The sequence below is a fragment of the Prunus dulcis genome, chromosome 7, assembly GCF_902201215.1.
Source record: "Prunus dulcis chromosome 7, ALMONDv2, whole genome shotgun sequence".
NCBI lineage: Eukaryota > Viridiplantae > Streptophyta > Magnoliopsida > Rosales > Rosaceae > Prunus > Prunus dulcis.
Window position 1 is genome coordinate 18,551,497 of NC_047656.1, and position 20,072 is coordinate 18,571,568.

Here is a 20,072-nt window from a genome sequence, read left to right on the forward strand (position 1 = left end):
TGTTGTGAAATTTGGACACTCAGTATCACACGTATGCTAATTTTAAGAGTCGTCTTCGTAATATTATACATACGGTACTCTTCGTAATATTATACATATGGTACTAATATACAGGGTAGTTTGGCCTAATAGATGCATCTTCTCTTTGGCCGCATAAATATACTCTTCGTGGTCATGAGTGCCACCTCCTAGATCCTGTGGGATACATTTGATCAGCTTCAGACCAATCTGAAACGAAAGTCTTATTTCCCCTTTATTGGTTACCTCGTTGAATTCAACCCAGTCTATTACACATTTGTCACCATACCACCATCACAGTCTTCCAGTATCTTCTCGCGCTTCGAATTCTTTAGTAGAGGAGCAGCAACATACTCGATCTTCTCGATGTGAACTACTGGTTGGTTGCACTGGAGCAAGATTTGCAGAACGTCCTTCATGGAAGGCCTAGCAGATGGTAGTTTCTCGGTGCAGTAGATACCAAGTTTGAAAACGGAGCACATTTCATCCAAATAACAAGGTTCTTTGATGTCCTGGTCCAAAGCATCGGCAAGAGGGTTGTCTTCTTGAGCTAGGCGCCATGCCCATTCAGCAAGAGAAGTGTGTTCGTCACCGTCCTTAGCTTCCCTACCGGTGGTTAACTCCAGAAGGACGACCCCAAAACTATATACGTCGATCTTCTCATTAACTCGTATTGTATGAGCACATTCTGCATTCAAGTACAAAAAACAAAAACAAAAAAAACCAGTGAGATTGCTAATGGAAAGAGAGGAAAAATAACACATATTTCTTTAGGAACGAACTTTAACATTTGTAGGGTGTAAGGTTTACCTGGAGCAATGTAGCCAAAGGAGCCAGCAACAGCCGACATTGTAGCAAGTTCTCCTTGCTTGACCAACATCTTGGCTAGACCAAAATCTGCTATTTTTGCATTAAAATCAGAGTCTAACAAGATGTTACTCGATTTCACGTCTCGATGCACAACGGGTGGCACAGAGTCATGATGCATATAGCAGAGGCCCTGAGCAGCCCCCACTGCAATATGCAACCTCTTAGGCCAGTCCAGCGCAACATGGTGGACTGACCTTGAGGGATTGGATGGCCTGTTTCTCTTGTGCAGCCATCGATCCAGGCTTCGATTCTCCGAGTACTCATAGACAAGTAGTTTTGAATTGTCCTTGAATATACAGCACATCAGCTTCACTATGTTGGCATGTCGAATGGAACTCAATATCTTGACTTCTGCATGAAATTCTTTATCAAGCTTCTCTTCTAACTTTTTATCTTTCCAAATCCTTTTCACGGCAACAACATCGCCTGTACAATTGACAGGAACACAATAAACTTTCCCTGATCCGCCACTTCCAATCATATTACTTTCTGTCAATCCTGAGAGAATTTTTGACACACTGAAATTCAACCTCTGAAATGAGGTGAGCTGCCAATAAGAATCTGATCCGTTTCTCTTCCAATAGCCTCTGCCCATGAAGAATGATAAGGACAAAGCCAAGAAGGACAAAAGTATGCCGAAAGTTATGATCAATGCAAGATACTTAGACGAAATTTTGCTGGACTTCCGGGGTTCAGAATTGCATATGCTGAGTTTTTCTGATGAGCTAGTTGCACATAGACCTTGATTGTCCAAGAAGCTTCTGTCATAAGCAGGATTTTCAAATTCAAATGGGATCTTCCCAGATAGGTCATTGGAAGAGAGATTGAAATGGTTGAGCTTCAGACGCCCAAGCAGATCTGGAATTTGGCCAGAAAGTTGGTTTTCTGAAAGATCCAGTTCAGTAAGGACTGGTAGAAGACCAAGTTTCTCTGGAATTGGTCCAGAGAGTTGATTTCGACTGAAATTAAGAGTGTTGAGTGATTTCCATGATATAATCTCCGATGGAAGGAAGCCAGTAAGCTGATTCTGATCAAGAGAAAGAGTGGTTAAGCTAGGAAGAGCAGTAAGTTCCTGAGGGATAGTACCGTTAAAAAGGTTATTACCGGCGTCAAAAACCTTCAAATTCGTCCAGGAAGACACCCCGGTTGGAATCTTACCTGAAAACCTGTTATCTCTGATTTCCAGCCGCGAAAGATTCCAAGACATTTTCTCAGGAAGCTCACCGGTAAAAGAATTCTTGTTCATTAGTACCTGACTCAAGTTTGTTGCTGTCCACATGCCACTAGGAATGTTCCCAGACAACCCATTATCATAAACCTTGACTATCACCAAACTAGTGCAATTTCCAAGAGAGCTTGGTAACTCCCCAGTGAGATTATTCTCATGAGCTACAAGTCCTACCAGCTTACCCAAATAACACAAATGGTCTGGCAGTTTACCAGTGAGCCTATTTCCCGAAACCTCGAACCCTCCAAGCTCTGAGTACCTCCCAAAGTCCGGAGGCAATGTTCCTGTCAAGTTATTGTCGTACACTTTGAAATCTATGAGACTTGGTAGACGGCCAATGCTTGCTGGAATCTCACTAGAAAAACCATTATAAAACAAAGCTAACCCTGTTAACTTGGTAAGCTTTCCATAATCTTCTGGTATTGGCCCTGTTAAACGGTTGTCAGAAAGATCAATAACTTTCAAGTTCAACGCTTCAACCACTTGAGGTATATCCCCAGACAGGTGGTTCTTGAAGAGATAGATTATACTCAAATTCTTCAACAGAAACAAACCACTTGGGATTGTCCCATTCAAACGGTTCTTTGCCAAATCCAATTCTTCCAGTGCTGCCATTTCCCCGAGTGTTCCAGGGAGCTGTCCGATCAAATTTGATTCTCGTATCCATAAAGTCTTCAAATTTTTCAACTGGGTGAAATTTGAAGGCATTTTCCATGGCACAAGTTTTATATTGCTAGAGAGATTTAGGTCTTTAAGATTGGACAAGTTACCTATTTCTGGTGGGACGGAACCATTAAACTCGTTCATAAACAGCTGCAGGTTCCTGAGCTCATGTAACCGCCCAATGGCCGCTGGTATATCACCAGAAAAGTTGTTACCGGCAAGGTTAAGGTATCGAAGCCGAGGCAGGCTGTCGATATCGTCAGGAATCTTGCCAACAAAGTAGTTTTGAGAGAGGTCCAAGTACTCTAGCTTTGAACAGTTGTAGAGAGCTTTTGGGAACTCTCCAGGAAAGTAGTTGTAGCTGAGATCAATGAGTGTGAGGTTCTTGAGATCACAAATGAAGGGTGGAACTGATAGGGTGATGTTCGTGTCGACCAGAGACAATCCGGTGACGGAGTAGTTTGTGCAGTTGATCTCAGGCCCCCAGGAACAGTGGGAAGTGTTTGATGTTGATGGAATCCAATGGCTGAGGAACGGTGGAGATTGCAAGTATGACTTTAGTTTTAGCAGGACAGCTTGTTCTTGGTCTTGCAATGACTGAGAGTTGGCATGGCTGATGAGGAGGAGGAGGAGGAAGAGAAGGAAGCAGAGATGGGTGTGGAGAGAAGATGTTTGGGTGAGTTTAGTCATTTTGTGATGGAGGTTCATAAGTTGGTCTGTTCCCGCTGTTTGAACACTCTGGTTTTGAGGACAAGTTAATTAGAGGATGCTCATTTCCTTGAAGGATGTCGAAAAACTGGAGACTTCAAAGTCATTTGCTGGGTCAATGGTGGACCGAGAAAAAGGTGCTGTCAATGGAGGAGACCAAGACTCTACCACCAATTTGTGGAGGAAAAAGGTGTGAACTTGTTATATTCCATTTTTCCGATTTACAAGAAGCAAGTTATATATGCATTTCATTTCCAATTTTTTTGTTTGCTTTATTTTCTTATTTTATAATAAGTCAAGGATCTGAGTTGAAGACCAGGAGCCCAATCAGTTGACATTATGTATACATAATGTGTGGAAGTCCGGATCAGAGAAAACTGTATTGAATGGTTGCCATAACATATATATACAAGCCAAAAAATCCTCCTTCCTTGCCAAAAATTTGAACTGCAAGAAATTTTATTGGTATAAAACTCACTTCTCTTGTCCATATTTTCGACTGAAAACTGTAATAATGGACCACACTGCACCAGAAACGTCTGCAGAAGATGAGATAAGGTAATAAAACAAGCCAGGCCAAAGCCAAATGTGACGTGCGGGAAAGGCAAGAAGGCAAAACTTCAATTGAAGCTTCACGGAAGGAGGCCAATGGAAAAATGTGAAGGGTGAACAAAGAACGCCTTTGTTTGATGGAGACTTTGACCCAACAAAAGTATAGAGTTTTGGTCCCAGATGTTCACTCGAAAATTATGAATGTTAAGAGTAAAAAGGCAGGTACGTCTGGTTTTTCACTGATATAGACAGGAAAGGAAAAAAATGAAAACAAAATTCAACCAGAAGGAAGAATTGCAGATTGTGACAAAATGACTTTGAATGGAAAACAAGGGGAATAGCATAGGTGGGTTGTTCTCCTCTCCTGACACTTCACTTTTCTTTGTCATAGAAGAAGATGCACAAAATTTCAGTTCATGTGGGCTGTTGGTGTAAATAGAATCTTTAATGTAATAAACCCCACGGTAGTTTATAAGTCTATCAAAATATATGGATTCCATTGTTTCTAGAAACTGAAACTTTATATGTCACTTGTTTACCTTTGAGTCAATAACCAAGCTTCAAGACCAAAAACTAATTGTTAGTAAGAGGCCTTGGGGCTTGAGCTTCCTTTTGTATAATAGTATAGTTCTAGTTATGCTGGAGTAGTGCGTCATTCTCTCCTTACGCTCAAGTTTAAATCCCCATTTTCATATATTAGAATAATTTAGAAGTAATTTCAACTATCATTTGTATAAAAATTAGTATAGCTTTGGAGTATTCAAAGGGAAAAAGTATACAAGGCATACCCCTCATCTAAAAAAAAGGAAACAATATTCTTTCCTTGTTTTGTTTTGGGTCTAAGAGGGGAGTAACATTTGTGTGAAATGGGGATAACACTGCTTTGCTATCCTTGGCCAATCACGACATGCCATGCAAGATAACTTTTTCACGTGGCAGTATGTGATAGCAAAATAGTATTATCTCCGCAAATTTTTCTGCTAGAAGGGGCCAGTCCTAGCAAAACAAGATGACCATTACCTTGAGTAGTTACAAGTAAAGGATTATGAACAGCTATGGTTGAAAGCTTGGGTAACAATTAACAGTTGGAGAGAATATGTTTCCTTCATTATTTCCTTAATCTAATTTCCATCATTAATTAAAGCTTTGTTTTTCTAAGCTATGGATATAATTGAAAAACTAAACAAATTATATTATATTTATATTTATATATACTAAAGCCCAATGCAACCAGATACTATTCATAAGCACTGTTCCTTGAATAGTGAAATGCCAGAAAACCCCCGTTTCACTGTTACAAAGCCTTACATTTTCCCACCAACACAGTAAATTGTCGATTTTGCCCTTTTAAATTTTAATGATTTGCTGATGGGTTTCTGAGCATACTGTCGAATCCTTTGATTCCTTGACCAAATTGATTATGCTGCTGTGATGATCTGTTGTAGTCAATATTGTTGTTGTGGGAAAGTAAGCATGCCAATTTCAACAATTTGTAATGATCTTGCTGCTGTAATGGGTTGTTAATTTGTTGTTGGATTGATAGGATTAGATGATTACAATATCTGAGCATGTTGGTGATTACAATATCTTGGACATGGTTTTCTTTTGTTTGTTGTAAAATAAAACATAAGCAGAAAGCCATGTTCAACAAACATCAATTTTCTAGGGTTAGGGTTTTCGTTTCATTCTCAGATGATTTGATGGGCAACACGATTTGTTCAGGATGACTCTGCATATATATATTTGATTAATTGAGGGTCGAGATTATAAATGAGAACTCTCAGATGAGTTTTTGAAGTTCTCTGTTTTTTACTTTACAGGAAAAAATGGAAAATTGTTATTGATTATATTAGTATAATTTGTTTAGGCACAGTCTTTCTAGGATTTTATTGCTTGCATAGTTTATTTTCTATGTTTTTCTTTTTGATTCATTGCAACTGAGGTATTCGAGCTATCTCAGCCTTTGATTGTTGCTTTTGATATGTGTGAATGATGTGAAAATTCATAAAAGCAATTGTATTAATTCATTAATCAATTATAATGAATGATGTTAAAAAAGCCAAGTAGTAAGTCTTGACCAAAAGTTGATATGTTAAAGCTAATGAACTAATCAACCAAAAACTGACGCATAAAAGAGTGCTCAGGGACCAATGTTGCTTTTCATATTTGATTTTCAAGTCTATTGGTGCTCTGGGACCAATCCTGCTTCTGATATTTTATTTTCAACTGATTTGCTTAGAAAAAATAGAAAACAAGTTTGATTTTTTGCAATCTCTGTTCATAAATGAGTAATTGTTGATGACGTTTCTTTTCTTTTTTCTTTCTTTTGGCCTTTTTGGGTTGTTTCTGTGTTTTGTCTGTTTGGTTGCGGATGCCTTATCCACCTTTTCAATATATCGTTTCTCTTTAGAAAAGAAAATCAATATTCAAGACATCTTTGCTCCAAAATAATGTATGCATGCATTAATTTTGGTAAACTAAATTGAGTTTATGCTTATGGGATTAAATATTTTTCCATATTTTTGTTGCACTATTTCTTTTCTTATTCTTATATGCAGGGATGATAATTTGTTTTCTTTTCTTTTCAGTTTCAAACAGATTTACAGTTCTTTTCTCTTGCTTAAATTTGTGAAATATATGTATATGGAGAGCCCATATTAAGAAATAGCGGTTATGCATTATGTGGCCTTTTTATTGGGTTTAACGATGGAGTACAATGTGTTCATTTGATGTTTTTAGCTGAGATTGTGATCAATTTCATTTTGTGGATTTTCAGGTTTTGCAAGATGATAGTAGTGTATGAGAGCGTCAAGAGGAGGCTGTGGGTAGAAGGCGGTTCTTTGCAGGCTAGACAAGGTTGAAAATGGTTTTTATTTTATTTATTTTTCCTGTTTTTGTTAGACCCTTTCTGTTCACTTATTCTCCCCGAATATTATGCCTAAAGTAGTTAAATAAATTATCACAACTATTCAAAAGTATATATATGTTTGGTATCATCTCATGTTCCGTACAAATTGAGCAATGAAAAGATGAAAGATCAGTTACAGAGAAACAGGTGGTGCAAATGTTACATTTGTATTTTTTTGGTTTCATTCTTTTGTTGTACTAATGCCTCATTGCCTTTTTTTTTTCCTTCTATGATGTGTCTCTGGAACCAGCAAAAATTCCCTCTTTGGACTTGCTCCACTTGAAGCAGTGCTATTTAATATTGATAGAACTCCATATGATTTAGATCCCATTCATTTCAATGCCTTCCACAAAATGCTTCCATAGGTAAAGTGATTGTTTTGTTTCCTACTATTCTGTCAGAAGGAAAATATGCAGGATTTATTTGGTCATAATTTGACATTTTTCTTGGGTTTTATGGACTACAATGTGTTCATTAGAAAGCATTAGTTCATTTGGTGTTTTTAGATGAGGTTGTGGTGATTTTCATTTATTTTCCTTTTGTGGCTTTTCAGTTTGTGCAAGATGTTAACAGTGTACAAGAGAATCCAGAAGAGGCTATGAGTAGAAGGAGGTTCTTTGCAAGTCAGACAAGATTGAATATATATATATATTTTTTTTTTTCTTTTTCCTGTTTTTGTTCGAAACTTTTTGTTTACTTATTGTCCCAGAATATTATGCTCAAAGTAGTTAAATTTTTGTCCAAAATGTTTTATTTGTGTTTCTTGATTTGAATGAAAGTTTGGTATTTCATCCTTTTTTAAGGAATTTTCTGTTAAATTTGGTCATAGCCAACTGCTATTATACCATTTTTAATAATTTGTTACAAACTTGATTATAACCTACGTATTTGCTTGAACATTAATTTCTCACAGTTAACACAAGTCTTATTGATCAACTCTTATCATTAATTCTGCAATCTACCATATAGGCTAATCACATCATTTTATATTTCTTGAGTTGTAGGTATTGTGCTACAAATTTCAAGTGGAACCAAGTGTTATTCTATTGAGTTGTAGGTATTCTGCTACAAATTTCAAGTGGAACCAAGTGTTATTCTACTAAGATTTGTAGGTGTTGTGACATAAATGGCAATACAGTTTATTTTTGTACTATATCAGCTTACTTCCTCATTGGATTAACTTAGTCTATAAATGGCAATATATGTACCAGTTTTGACCATAGGTGTCTATAGATTTTCTATGCTTCTGTACAACAAACTTGCGCAAGGTTTATGGGTATTTGGTTTGATTTAATTAAAGTTTGGATCTTTTGGTTTCATTATGTTATAGGTATTTAATAATTTGTGCAATGAATGAAATTATACTTTTCTCCACCAGATTCGTACAATGCTTGGCGTATTTAAATTGTAGTTTATGCAATTGATTTTTTTGCCTATTTAATAAATTGTCACAGTTCTAAATTTGTTATCAATTAATTAAATAAATTGAGCTTATACCTTTGTCCATCAGATTAATAGAATGCTTGATGTATCTAAATTGTTGTTTGTCATGTTGATTTTTTAACTTAATTCATTGATAATTGTTATTGCCTTCATTCAACAGAAACCACTTCTACAGTAGAGCCAACAAGAGATAGATCCCTTTTCAACAGACATCAAGGCAGAAAAATCCCCTTCCCCCACCAGTAGCATATATGTATAGACATGTCCAAACTCTCTTGAACAAAGAGCAGCTCAACTGTTGATATTTTGATTGTTGCTTGGTTTAATAAAATATGATCAATATTTTAAGATAACAAGCAACATATAAAACATGTTATTAGTTTTTATCTTTTAACTTAAACTTGCTACATATTTTCATAACTTTGTACATATTTCAGACAGTTTTAAAATCCGCAGCATTGCGCGGGCACCTTTGCTAGTTTTACTTCTAATTCCTCTTGTTGAACTCAACCAAGCCTATCAAACATTTGTTGCCAAACTACCATCACCGTCTTCCAGTATCTGGTCGTGCTTCGAATTCTTGAGCAGAGGAGCACCAACATAATCAGTCTTTTCTCTGTGAACTCCTGGATGGCCGCATCGGAGCAAGATTTGCGTAACGTCCTTCATGGAAGGCCTAGCAGAAGGAAGTTTCTCGGTGCAATAGATGCCAAGTCTGAAAACGGAGCACATTTCATCCAAGTACGAAGGTTCTTTGATGTCCTTGTCCAAAGCATCGGCAAGAGGGTTGTCTTCTTGAACATGGCGCCATGCCCATTCGGCAAGAGCAGTGTGTTCGTCACCATCATTAGCTTCCTTTCCGGTGGTCAACTCCAGAAGGACGACCCCAAAACTATATACATCAATCTTCTCATTCACTCGTATTCTATGAGCACATTCTGCATTCAAGTGAAAATAAAATAAAATAGAACCTGTGAGATTGCTAATAGAAACAGAGGAAAAATAACACATATTTCTTTAGGAACGAACTTTAACATTTGTAGGGTGCAAGGTTTACCTGGAGCAATGTAGCCAAAGGAGCCAGCAACAGCCGACATTGTAGCAAGTTCTCCTTGCTTGACCAACATCTTGGCTAGCCCAAAATCTGCTATTTTTGCATTAAAATCAGAGTCTAACAAGATGTTACTCGATTTCACATCTCGATGCACAACGGGTGGCACACAGTCATGATGCATATAGCGGAGGCCCTGAGCAGCCCCCACTGCAATATGCAACCTCTGAGGCCAGTCCAGCACAACATGGTGGACTGACCTAGAGAGATTGGATGGCCTGTTTCTCTTGTGCAGCCATCGATCCAGACTTCGATTCTCCGAGTACTCATAGACAAGTAGTTTTGAATTGTCCTTGGATATACAGCACATCAGCTTAACTATGTTGGCATGTCGAATGGAACTCAATATCTTGACTTCTGCAAGAAATTCTTTTTCAAGCTTCTCTTCTAACTTCTTATCTTTCCAAATCTTTTTCACGGCAACAACATCGCCTGTACGATTGACAGGAACACAATAAACTTTTCCTGATCCTCCACGTCCAATCAAATTACCTTCCGTCAATCCTGAGAGAATTTTTGACACACTGAAATTCAACCTCTGAAATGCGGTGAGCTTCCAACCAGAACCCGATCTGTTTCTCTTCCAATAACCTCTGACCATGAAGAATGATAAGGACAAAGCCAACAAGGACAAAAGTATGCCGAAAGTTAAGATCAATGCAAGATATGTAGACCAAATTTTGCTGGACTTTCGAGGTTGAGAATTACATATGCTGAGTTTTGCTGAGGGGCTAGTTGCACAGAGACCTTGATTGTCCAAGAAGCTTCCGTCATAAGCAGGATTTTCAAATTCAATTGGGATCTTCCCAGATAGGTGATTGGAAGAGAGATTGAAGTTGCTGAGCTTCAGATGCCCAAGTTGAGCTGGAATTTGGCCAGAAAGTTGGTTTTCCGAAAGGTCCAGTGCAGTAAGGACTGGTAGAAGACCAAGTCCCGCTGGAATTGGTCCAGAGAGTTTATTTCGACTGAAATTAAGAATGTTGAGTGATTTCCATGATATAATCTCTGATGGAAGGAAGCCAGTAAGCTGATTCTGATCAAGAGAAAGAGTGATTAAGCTAGGAAGAGCAGTAAGTTCCTGAGGGATAGTACCGTTAAAAAGGTTATTACCGGCGTCAAAAACCTTCAAGTTCCAGGATGACATCCCGGTTGGAATGTTACCTGAAAATCTGTTATCTCTTATTTCCAGCCGTGTAAGACTCCGAGATATTTTCTCAGGAAGCTCACCGGTAAAAGAGTTGTTGCTCATCATTACCTGACCCAAGTTTGGTGCTGTCCACATGCCACTAGGAATGTTCCCAGACAATCCATTATCATAAACCTTCACTTCTGTTAAACTAGTGCAATTTCCAAGAGAGCTTGGTAACTCCCCAGTGAGATTGTTCTCATAAGCTACAAGTGTTGACAGCTTACCCCGATAGCACAAATGGTCTGGCAGTTTGCCAGTGAGCCTATTCCCCGAAACCTCGAACCCTTCAAGCTCTGAATACCTTCCCAAGTCTGGAGGCAATGTTCCAGACAAATTATTGATGAACACTCTGAACTGTTTGAGATTTGGTAGACGGCCAATGCTTGCTGGAACCGCACCAGAAAAACCATTTAAAAACAAAGCTAACCATGTTAATTTGGTAAGGTTTCCATAATCTTGTGGTATTCGGCCTGTTAAATGGTTTGCAGAAATATCAATGACAGTCAAGTTCAATGCTTCAACCACTTGAGGTACATCCCCAGACAGGCTGTTGTTGTAGAGATAGATTATACTCAAATTCTTCAACAGAAACAAAACACTTGGGATTGTCCCATTTAAACTGTTGTATGCCAAATCCAATTCTTCCAGTGCTGCCATTTCTCCAAGTGTTCCGGGGAGTTCTCCAATCAAATTCGATCCGCGTATATACAAATTCTTCAAGTTTTTCAACTTGGTGAAATTGGAAGGCAGATTCCATGGCACAAGTTTTGTATTGAAAGAGAGACTTAGGTGTTTAAGATTGGACAAGTTACCTATTTCTGGTGGCACGGAACCATTAAAGTGGTTCATATACAGCTGCAGGTTCCTGAGCTCTTGTAACCGCCCAATAGCCGCCGGTATGTCACCAGAAAAGTAGTTAGCGCCAAGGTCAAGGTATTGAAGCCTAGGCAAGCTGTCGATATTGTCAGGAATCTTGCCATCAAAGGAGTTTTGAGAGAGGTTCAAGTACTGTAGCTTTGAACAGTTGTAGAAAGCTTTTGGGAACTCTCCAGCAAAGTAGTTGTAGCTGAGATCAATGTGTGTGAGGTTCTTGAGATCACAAATGAAAGGTGGAACTGGTAGGGTGATGTTCGTGTTGACCAGAGACAATCCGGTGACGGAGTTGTTTGTGCAGGTGATCTCAGGCTGCCAGGAACAGTGGGAAGTGTTTGATGTTGATGGAATCCAATGACTGAGGAACGGTGGAGATTGCAAGTATGACTTTAGTTTTAGCAGAACAGCTTGTTCTTGGTCTTGCAATGACTGAGAGTTGGCATGGCTGATGAGGAGGAGGGGGAGGAAGAGAAGGAAGCAGAGATGGGTGTGGAGAGAAGATGTTAGGGTTGGTTTAGTCATTTGGTGATGGATCTTCAGAAGTTGGTTTGTTCCCGCGGCATGAACTCTGGTTTTGATGACAAGACAAGTAAGTTAGGGGAAGTCGATTTCCTTATAGTGTTGGAAAGTGGAAACTTCAAAACCATTTGCAGGGCCACAAACGAATGCAAACTTTTGGCAATTTGAGTGGAGGACCTGGAGAGTGATGGTCAACGGAAACAATTTAGTCTACCACCAATTAGTGGAGGACCTGGAAAATGATGGCAATTTGATTGGAGGACCTGGATTGTTCTTATCAGTTAGCTTAGCTGTTAACTTATTATATTCAAAGGTTTGTTCACAAGAAAAAAGTTATATCAGGAGCCCAACCAGTTGACTTTTTGTTTTGTTTTGATCAAATGGGGGTTCGAGGGGTTCGAACTTGGTACCTCATCCAACGTGGGGAAGAGAAGTAGCACTAGACCAAGAGCTACTTGAAACCAGTTGATATTCTATATATGTTATGGTTATGGCAGCTAAAATTCTCTCCTTCCTTCCTTGCCAAAGTTTTAAACTGCAAGAAATTATATTGTTAAAGCCACAAATGTCTGCAGAAGATAAGGCAAGTTTTCGAATAAAACAAGGCAGGCTGAAAGCCAAACGTGACGTACGTGAAGGGCAAGACGGCATTGAAAGTTCCTTCCTGGAAAGTCACGTGTGAACAGAGAACGCCATTGTTGAATGAAGACTTGATTTATTGCTTTTTAATTTCAATGAGAGACTTTGATCCCATATTATTATTATTTTCAATCGAAACATTATGGAGGGTAAGAAGAGTAACAGCAGCACGTCTGGTTTTCCACTGATACAGACAGGGGAGGAGAAAAATGAAAAATAAAATTCCACTGCAAAGAAAAGTTGCAGAGGTGTGACGAAATGGCATTAATTGTAAAACAAGCAAGAACCTAGGTGGGTGGGTTGTTGTCCTAACACACTCACGTTTGTTTGTTTCAGTTCCAGAAGATGCACAAAATTTCAATTCATGTGGGCTTTGAACTTTGGAGAAAAGTTGAGTCATGATATCAATGGGTTTTGGTGGAAATAGATTTGTAGTCTGTCAAATATATGGACTGCATTATTTCTAAAAGCTGATAGTGAAAAGCAGTATGCATCCAGATGCAGTGCAGGGCCAACAACCAAGATGCTGGAAAAAAGAAATGCAAGTTTTCTGTTGACCAATCTTGGCCTCTCTTCTTCTACTCAAACTTTATGTGTATCATGTGAGCTTTTGAGTCAAAAACCAAGCTTCAAGTACCTTGCTGAAAACTTAATAAAATCACAAATTTCTTTAGATATTAATTAGATATTATCACGTTCGCACGTGCAGGTGCAAACTGTATGAAGTTAGTTATTTACCCCAAAAGAATTCAGAAAAATTATTTTCATATTTGTATGAAGTTTGTTGACTCAAAAAAGTCACCACTCACCACTCACCTAGAGGAAGCCCGCGAAATTAGTTTGGGCCTTGACTGATTGAATTGATTGCTTAGGCCCCTCAGTTTTCTACTTTGTGTTTGTTTTTGGTTATTAATATAAGAGAGAGTCTAAGCCCAGTTTGGTCTGGTCCGTTATTTTCTCTCTTGATTAAAGCCCGCCTGGCTTGGCCCGAGCTCAATAAATTTTGGACCGAGTTGGCCTGGCCCATTGACTGGGCCTAGCTACAAGGGGGAGGAGGTTTATCTCACACACACATTACGTAACAAGGTCAGTGGCGGAGCCAGAATTTTATGTGTGGAGGGGCCAATATATTAGGGTTTAAGGTTAATTTCTTTCCCAGTGTTAAGCTTGTAAATAAATAAATAACCGATTATCTTTAATTTCCTATTTTCTTAAATATACTTGTGAAAGAAAGATTTGATTGGCTGTTTCTTTTAATTTTTATTAATTATGTTGGTAGAATCTAGGAGTAACTTTGCCATATTGCTAAGAAAAGAGTCTTTTAGTTGGAGGGGAAATGTAAATCCCTCTTTCTCTTTATTGTGGGGGGCCACAAGCATTAATTTAATATATATAGTGTCCTAAGTTGTACAATGCAAAGGCAATATATATATTATTTTAGAATTTTGGGAGGGCCAAAGGCCCTTGTAGGCCTAAGCACACCTCTGCCCCTAATCAAGGTGTCATGAGAGTTCAAACCTGAGACCATTAGTTAGTAAGTGAATGCCCTTTTCCACTTGGCTAGACCTCGTTGGCTCCTACTTTGTTTTATTATTATTGAGTTAAAATAAAAATAGAGAATCCCCTAATATAAATTGAATTTCCTTATGCTTAAAGGACTATGTTTGGTCAGACCGAAACAAAAAGGACTGGAAATCTCTACAAATGATAAAATAGAGAAAAGGGCACCGTTGAGTAGCTACTTATCAGATTGGCAAAATCCTCGAGGATTATGAACGGCTATAATCCAATGCTTGGCTTACAAGTAAAGGATTATGAACGGCTATGGTTACGTGCGAGTTTAATGAGATTGGGATTCGTTTTTAGTTTCCTTCTATGTATTTTATTTTCAATTTCAGATTTGTCCCAGTGAGATTAGGATTTCCTTATTCTGAAAGGATAGGATTTTGGTCTGAATTGTTTATAAATACAAGTCCACTTGTTCTCACACTCGGCATAGCAAGAAAAGAAACCCAGTAGAGTTACCTCAATCAAAAGACGATCCATCAATATCACTAATCTTCGTCTTCTTTTTTGACAGTGCAAGCAAACTTGTTGAAGATGGACTTCGAGCAGTTTTATCGTTGTTACTCTGTCTCCTCAATTGGCAAGCCACATGCGGAAAACGGTGATAAAATTATAATGCCGCCGTCGGCTCTCCATCGCCTTGTTTGGGGTCCACAGGTGGCCTACCCTATGCTCTTTCAGCTCAACAATCCCAATTCTGAATCTGGACGAGTTACTCATTGCGGGGTCTTGGAATTTGTTGCCGATGAGGGCTTTGTATTTTTACCATCTTGGATGATGCACAACCTGCTTTTACAAGAGGGTAACCTTGTTCATGTCAAAAGCCAAAGCCTTGGGAAGGGAACATATGTCAAACTGCAACCTCACGCCAAGGACTTTCTTGATATCTCAAACCCTAAAGCCGCTCTGGAGACGGCGTTGAGGAGCTACTCTTGTTTAACCATTGGTGACACTATCATGCTTCCTTATAACAGTAAGAAGTATTACATCAACATAATTGAAACAAAGCCCTCCTCTGCAATCTGTATAGTTGATACCGACTGCGAGGTTGATTTTGCCCCTCCTCTTGATTATGTGGAGCCTGAAAAGAAGCCAGCACCATCCACTCTGCCAACAAAGAGACCACAAGAAGTTGAAGAAGATGAACAAGAGACACCTGAAAAGATAGCAAAGTTCAGTCCCTTTACTGGTTCAGCCAGACGATTGGATGGAGAACCGGTCTTGACACAATCCGTTCCACCTGCAGTTCCCTCTCCTCCGGAACTCAAGCAGCGCCAACTGGAGAGTGAAAATGGAACCAACAAAAAGGGTTCTAAGTCATCAGCTTCTGCTTCACTTCAACATTCTGGAAAGCTTGTGTTTGGTTCAAATGTGAACCGGCCTGCGAATGCAATCCCAAAAGTTGCCCCAAACAACCGCAGCAGGCAAGAGCCCCCTCACAAGGCAGAAGAGCCAAAGTTGCAAGCATTCACAGGGAAGAAGTATACCCTGAAAGGGTGAAGTTAGGGCATCGATCCTTCATCTAAAACATATGAATTAAACGCTTAGCTAATATGTAAAGGGTTACGAACGGCTATGGTTGAAAACTTGGATAATAAGTAACACCCAGAGTGGGAGAATCTGTTTCCTTTATTATTTCCTTGTTCTGAATACCATCAATTAAATTTTGAAGCAATTGGAATTGTTATCTTTTCTACTCCTTGTTCTCTGATTCTTCCTTTTGTAATTTTCATACATGATTGGTGCCATTAAAATAACAACTCAATGTACGTAATAAATATCTTTCATACATACATTATACATAATTGGTATTGTTTGGTTGTTAAGCTCATTTATCCTGGATTGGATTGCGTAATAAAATCAGGGATGTAAACTGTGAGTAGTTTACTTTTATTGCTTGCACTCTCAGGGAATTAAGTTGCTTGCATCTCTAAATCTTCTCAATGGTGGGGTGACTTTTGTTGAGCATCGGAGCAAGATATGCAGAACCTCCTTCACTAATTTTCTCTAAGACTGTTATCAGATATACAAGCTGTAGCATTACATTGCAATCACTAATCAAGATCAATACACAATTCTGAGTTTTCTGTTCTCTGCTTTCTTCCTTATTCTTCTCTAAATTCCTCTACTGTCATCAACAACATCGCCTGTACGATTGACAGGAACACAATAAACTTTTCCTGAGCCGCCACTTCCAATCATAGTACTTTTTGAAACTCTGAAATTCAACCTCTGAAATAAGGTGAGCTTCCAATCAGAATCCGATCTGTTTCTCTTCCAATAAGCTCTGACCATGAAGAATGATAAGGACAAAGCCAACAAGGACAAAAGTATGCCCAAAGTTAAGATCAATGCAAGATATGTAGACCAAATTTTGCTGGACTTTCGAGGTTGAAAATTACATATGCTGAGTTTTGCTGAGGGGCTAGCTGCACAGAGACCTTGATTGTCCAAGAAGCTTCCGTCATAAGCAGGATTTTCAAATTCAATTGGGATCTTCCCAGATAGGTGATTGGAAGAAAGATTGAAGTTGCTGAGCTTCAGATTCCCAAGTTGAGCTGGAATTTGGCCAGAAAATTGGTTTTCTGAAAGGTCCAGCTCAGTAATGACTGGTAGAAGACCAAGTCCTGCTGGAATTGGTCCAGAGAGTTGATTTCGACTTAAATTAAGAGCGTTGAGTGATTTCCATGATATAATCTCTGATGGAAGGAAGCCAGTAAGCTGATTCTGATCAAGAGAAAGAGTGATTAAGCTAGGAAGAGCAGTAAGTTCCTGAGGGATAGTACCGTTAAAAAGGTTATTACCGGCGTCAAAAACCTTCAAGTTCCAGGATGACATCCCGGTTGGAATGTTACCTGAAAATCTGTTATCTCTTATTTCCAGCCGTGTAAGACTCCGAGATATTTTCTCAGGAAGCTCACCGGTAAAAGAGTTGTTGCTCATCATTACCTGACCCAAGTTTGGTGCTGTCCACATGCCACTAGGAATGTTCCCAGACAATCCATTATCATAAACCTTCACTTCTGTTAAACTAGTGCAATTTCCAAGAGAGCTTGGTAACTCCCCAGTGAGATTGTTCTCATAAGCTACAAGTGTTGACAGCTTACCCCGATAGCACAAATGGTCTGGCAGTTTGCCAGTGAGCCTATTCCCCGAAACCTCGAACCCTTCAAGCTCTGAATACCTTCCAAAGTCTGGAGGCAATGTTCCAGACAAATTATTGATGTACACTCTGAACTGTTTGAGATTTGGTAGACGGCCAATGCTTGCTGGAACCGCACCAGAAAAACCATTTAAAAACAAAGCTAACCATGTTAATTTGGTAAGGTTTCCATAATCTTGTGGTATTCGGCCTGTTAAATGGTTTGCAGAAATATCAATGACAGTCAAGTTCAATGCTTCAACCACTTGAGGTACATCCCCAGACAGGCTGTTGTTGTAGAGATAGATTATACTCAAATTCTTCAACAGAAACAAAACACTTGGGATTGTCCCATTTAAACTGTTGTATGCCAAATCCAATTCTTCCAGTGCTGCCATTTCTCCAAGTGTTCCGGGGAGTTCTCCAATCAAATTCGATCCGCGTATATACAAATTCTTCAAGTTTTTCAACTTGGTGAAATTGGAAGGCAGATTCCATGGCACAAGTTTTGTATTGAAAGAGAGACTTAGGTGTTTAAGATTGGACAAGTTACCTATTTCTGGTGGCACGGAACCATTAAAGTGGTTCATATACAGCTGCAGGTTCCTGAGCTCTTGTAACCGCCCAATAGCCGCCGGTATGTCACCAGAAAAGTAGTTAGCGCCAAGGTCAAGGTATTGAAGCCTAGGCAAGCTGTCGATATTGTCAGGAATCTTGCCATCAAAGGAGTTTTGAGAGAGGTTCAAGTACTGTAGCTTTGAACAGTTGTAGAAAGCTTTTGGGAACTCTCCAGCAAAGTAGTTGTAGCTGAGATCAATGAGTGTGAGGTTCTTGAGATCACAAATGAAAGGTGGAACTGGTAGGGTGATGTTCGTGTGGACCAGAGACAATCCGGTTACGGAGTTGTTTGTGCAGGTGATCTCAGGCTGCCAGGAACAGTGGGAAGTGTTTGAGGTTGATGGAATCCAATGGCTGAGGAACGGTGGAGATTGCAAGTATGACTTTAGTTTTAGCAGAACAGCTTGTTCTTGGTCTTGCAATGACTGAGAGTTGACATGGCTGATGAGGAGGAGGGGGAGGAAGAGAAGGAAGCAGAGATGGATGTGGAGAGAAGATGTTAGGGTTGGTATAGTCATTTGGTGATGGAGGTTCAGAAGTTGGTTTGTTCCCGCGGCATGAACTCTGGTTTTGAGGAGAAGTAAGTTAGGGGAAGTTGGTTTCCTTATAGTGTTGGAAAGTGGAAACTTCAAAACCATTTGCAGGGCCACAAACAAATGCAAGCTTTTGGCAATTTGAGTGGAGGACCTGGAAAATGATGGTCAACGGAGACCATTTAGTCTACCACCAATTAGTGGAGGACCTGGAAAATGATGGCAATCTGAGTGGAGGACCTGGAAAATGATGGCAATCTGAGTGGAGGAACTGGAAAATGATTGTGCTTATCAGTTAGCTCAGCTGTTAACTTATTATATTTAATGGTTTGTTTACAAGAAACAAGTTATATCAGGAGCCAACCAGTTGACTTTTTGTTTTGTTTTGATCAAATGGGGGTTCTGGGGTTTCGAACTTGGTACCTCATCCAACGTGAGGAAGAGAAGTAGCACTAGACCAAAAGCTACTTGATACCAGTTGACATTCTATATATGTTATGGTTATGGCAGCTAAGATCCTCTCCTTCCTTCCTCGCCAAAGTTTTAAACTGCAAGAAATTATATTGTTAAAGCCGCAAATGTCTGCAGAAGATAATGCAAGTTTTCGAATAAAACAAGGCAGGCTGAAAGCCAAACGTGACGTACGTGAAAGGCAAGACGGCATTGAAAGTTCCTTCCCGGAATGTCACGTGTGATCAGAGAACGCCATTGTTGAATGAAGACTTGATTTATTGCTTTTTAATTTTTAACGGGAGACTTTGATCCCATATTATTATTATTTTCAATCGAAACATTATGAAGGGTAAGAAGAATAACGGCAGCACGTCTGGTCTTCCACTGATACAGACAGGGGAAGGAGAAAAATGAAAAATAAAATTCCACTGGCAAAGAAAAGTTGCAGAGGTGTGACGAAATGGCATTAATTCATGTGGGTGGGTTGTTGTCCTAACCCTAACACACTCACATTTGTTTCTTCCAGTTCCAGAAGATGCACAAAATTTCAATTCATGTGGGCTTTTAACTTTGGAGAAAAGTTGAGTGATGATATCAAATCAACGGGTTTTGGTGGAAATAGATTTGTAGTCAAATATATCGACTGTATTATTTCTAGAAGCTGATAGTGAAAAGCAGTATGCATCCAGATGCAGTGTCACTTGTGAGCTTTTGAGTCAAAAACCAAGCGTCAAGGACCCTGCTGATAACTTAATAAAATCACAAAGTTCTTTAGATATTAATTAAGGGATATGATTTCCCCACTCCCCTTTTCTCCACCTATACTCCGTTTTGCTTTTTAATACTTTTTAATCAATTTTGTTCATTTTCTTTCCTATTTGTTGTGATATTTATTGCAAGCGCACAATTCGCACAAGTAATATAGTGATGAGTGAAGTGTCGTTCCCACAAAGAGTGATTTAATTTACCAAGTACCGATTGTGATTAACCCAAGACTTTATTTGAACAATTGATGATGAGATTTGATTGATTAATTAAC

General features: G+C 39.1%; 4 protein-coding genes and 1 long non-coding RNA gene across 6 annotated transcripts; 2 read left to right on the forward strand and 3 right to left on the reverse strand.

Annotated features, from left to right (window-relative positions):
- Positions 1-104: 104 nt before the first annotated feature.
- Positions 105-3,557, reverse strand: LOC117633719 (receptor-like protein kinase HSL1). Its single transcript, XM_034367443.1, has 2 exons — positions 829-3,557; positions 105-706 (listed from the first exon to the last, which is right to left on the reverse strand). The coding sequence occupies exons 1-2, from the start codon at positions 3,485-3,487 to the stop codon at positions 288-290; spliced, it is 3,078 nt and encodes a 1,025-aa protein (XP_034223334.1). The 5' UTR covers positions 3,488-3,557; the 3' UTR covers positions 105-287.
- A 1,843-nt stretch (positions 3,558-5,400) lies between these two features.
- LOC117633957 lies at positions 5,401-8,807 on the forward strand. Of its 2 annotated transcripts, XR_004586724.1 has the most exons (4): positions 5,401-6,895; positions 7,198-7,312; positions 7,501-7,570; positions 8,551-8,776. It is a non-coding gene; the product is annotated as an uncharacterized LOC117633957 (long non-coding RNA). The 2 variants fall into 2 exon arrangements; XR_004586723.1 differs by lacking the exon at positions 7,198-7,312 and having other exon boundaries at positions 6,671-6,895; positions 8,551-8,807.
- Positions 8,689-12,233, reverse strand: LOC117633956 (receptor-like protein kinase 5). Its single transcript, XM_034367831.1, has 2 exons — positions 9,448-12,233; positions 8,689-9,328 (listed from the first exon to the last, which is right to left on the reverse strand). The coding sequence occupies exons 1-2, from the start codon at positions 12,083-12,085 to the stop codon at positions 8,910-8,912; spliced, it is 3,057 nt and encodes a 1,018-aa protein (XP_034223722.1). The 5' UTR covers positions 12,086-12,233; the 3' UTR covers positions 8,689-8,909.
- A 2,514-nt stretch (positions 12,234-14,747) lies between these two features.
- On the forward strand, positions 14,748-15,929 carry LOC117635187 (ubiquitin recognition factor in ER-associated degradation protein 1-like). The gene has a single exon (XM_034369539.1). The coding sequence runs from the start codon at positions 14,822-14,824 to the stop codon at positions 15,785-15,787; it is 966 nt and encodes a 321-aa protein (XP_034225430.1). The 5' UTR covers positions 14,748-14,821; the 3' UTR covers positions 15,788-15,929.
- Positions 15,930-16,054: 125 nt separating this feature from the next.
- Positions 16,055-18,639, reverse strand: LOC117633573 (receptor-like protein 52). Its single transcript, XM_034367226.1, has one exon. It carries the CDS (start codon positions 18,563-18,565, stop codon positions 16,403-16,405), a length of 2,163 nt encoding a protein of 720 aa, XP_034223117.1. The 5' UTR covers positions 18,566-18,639; the 3' UTR covers positions 16,055-16,402.
- Between the last annotated feature and the right edge of the window lie 1,433 nt (positions 18,640-20,072).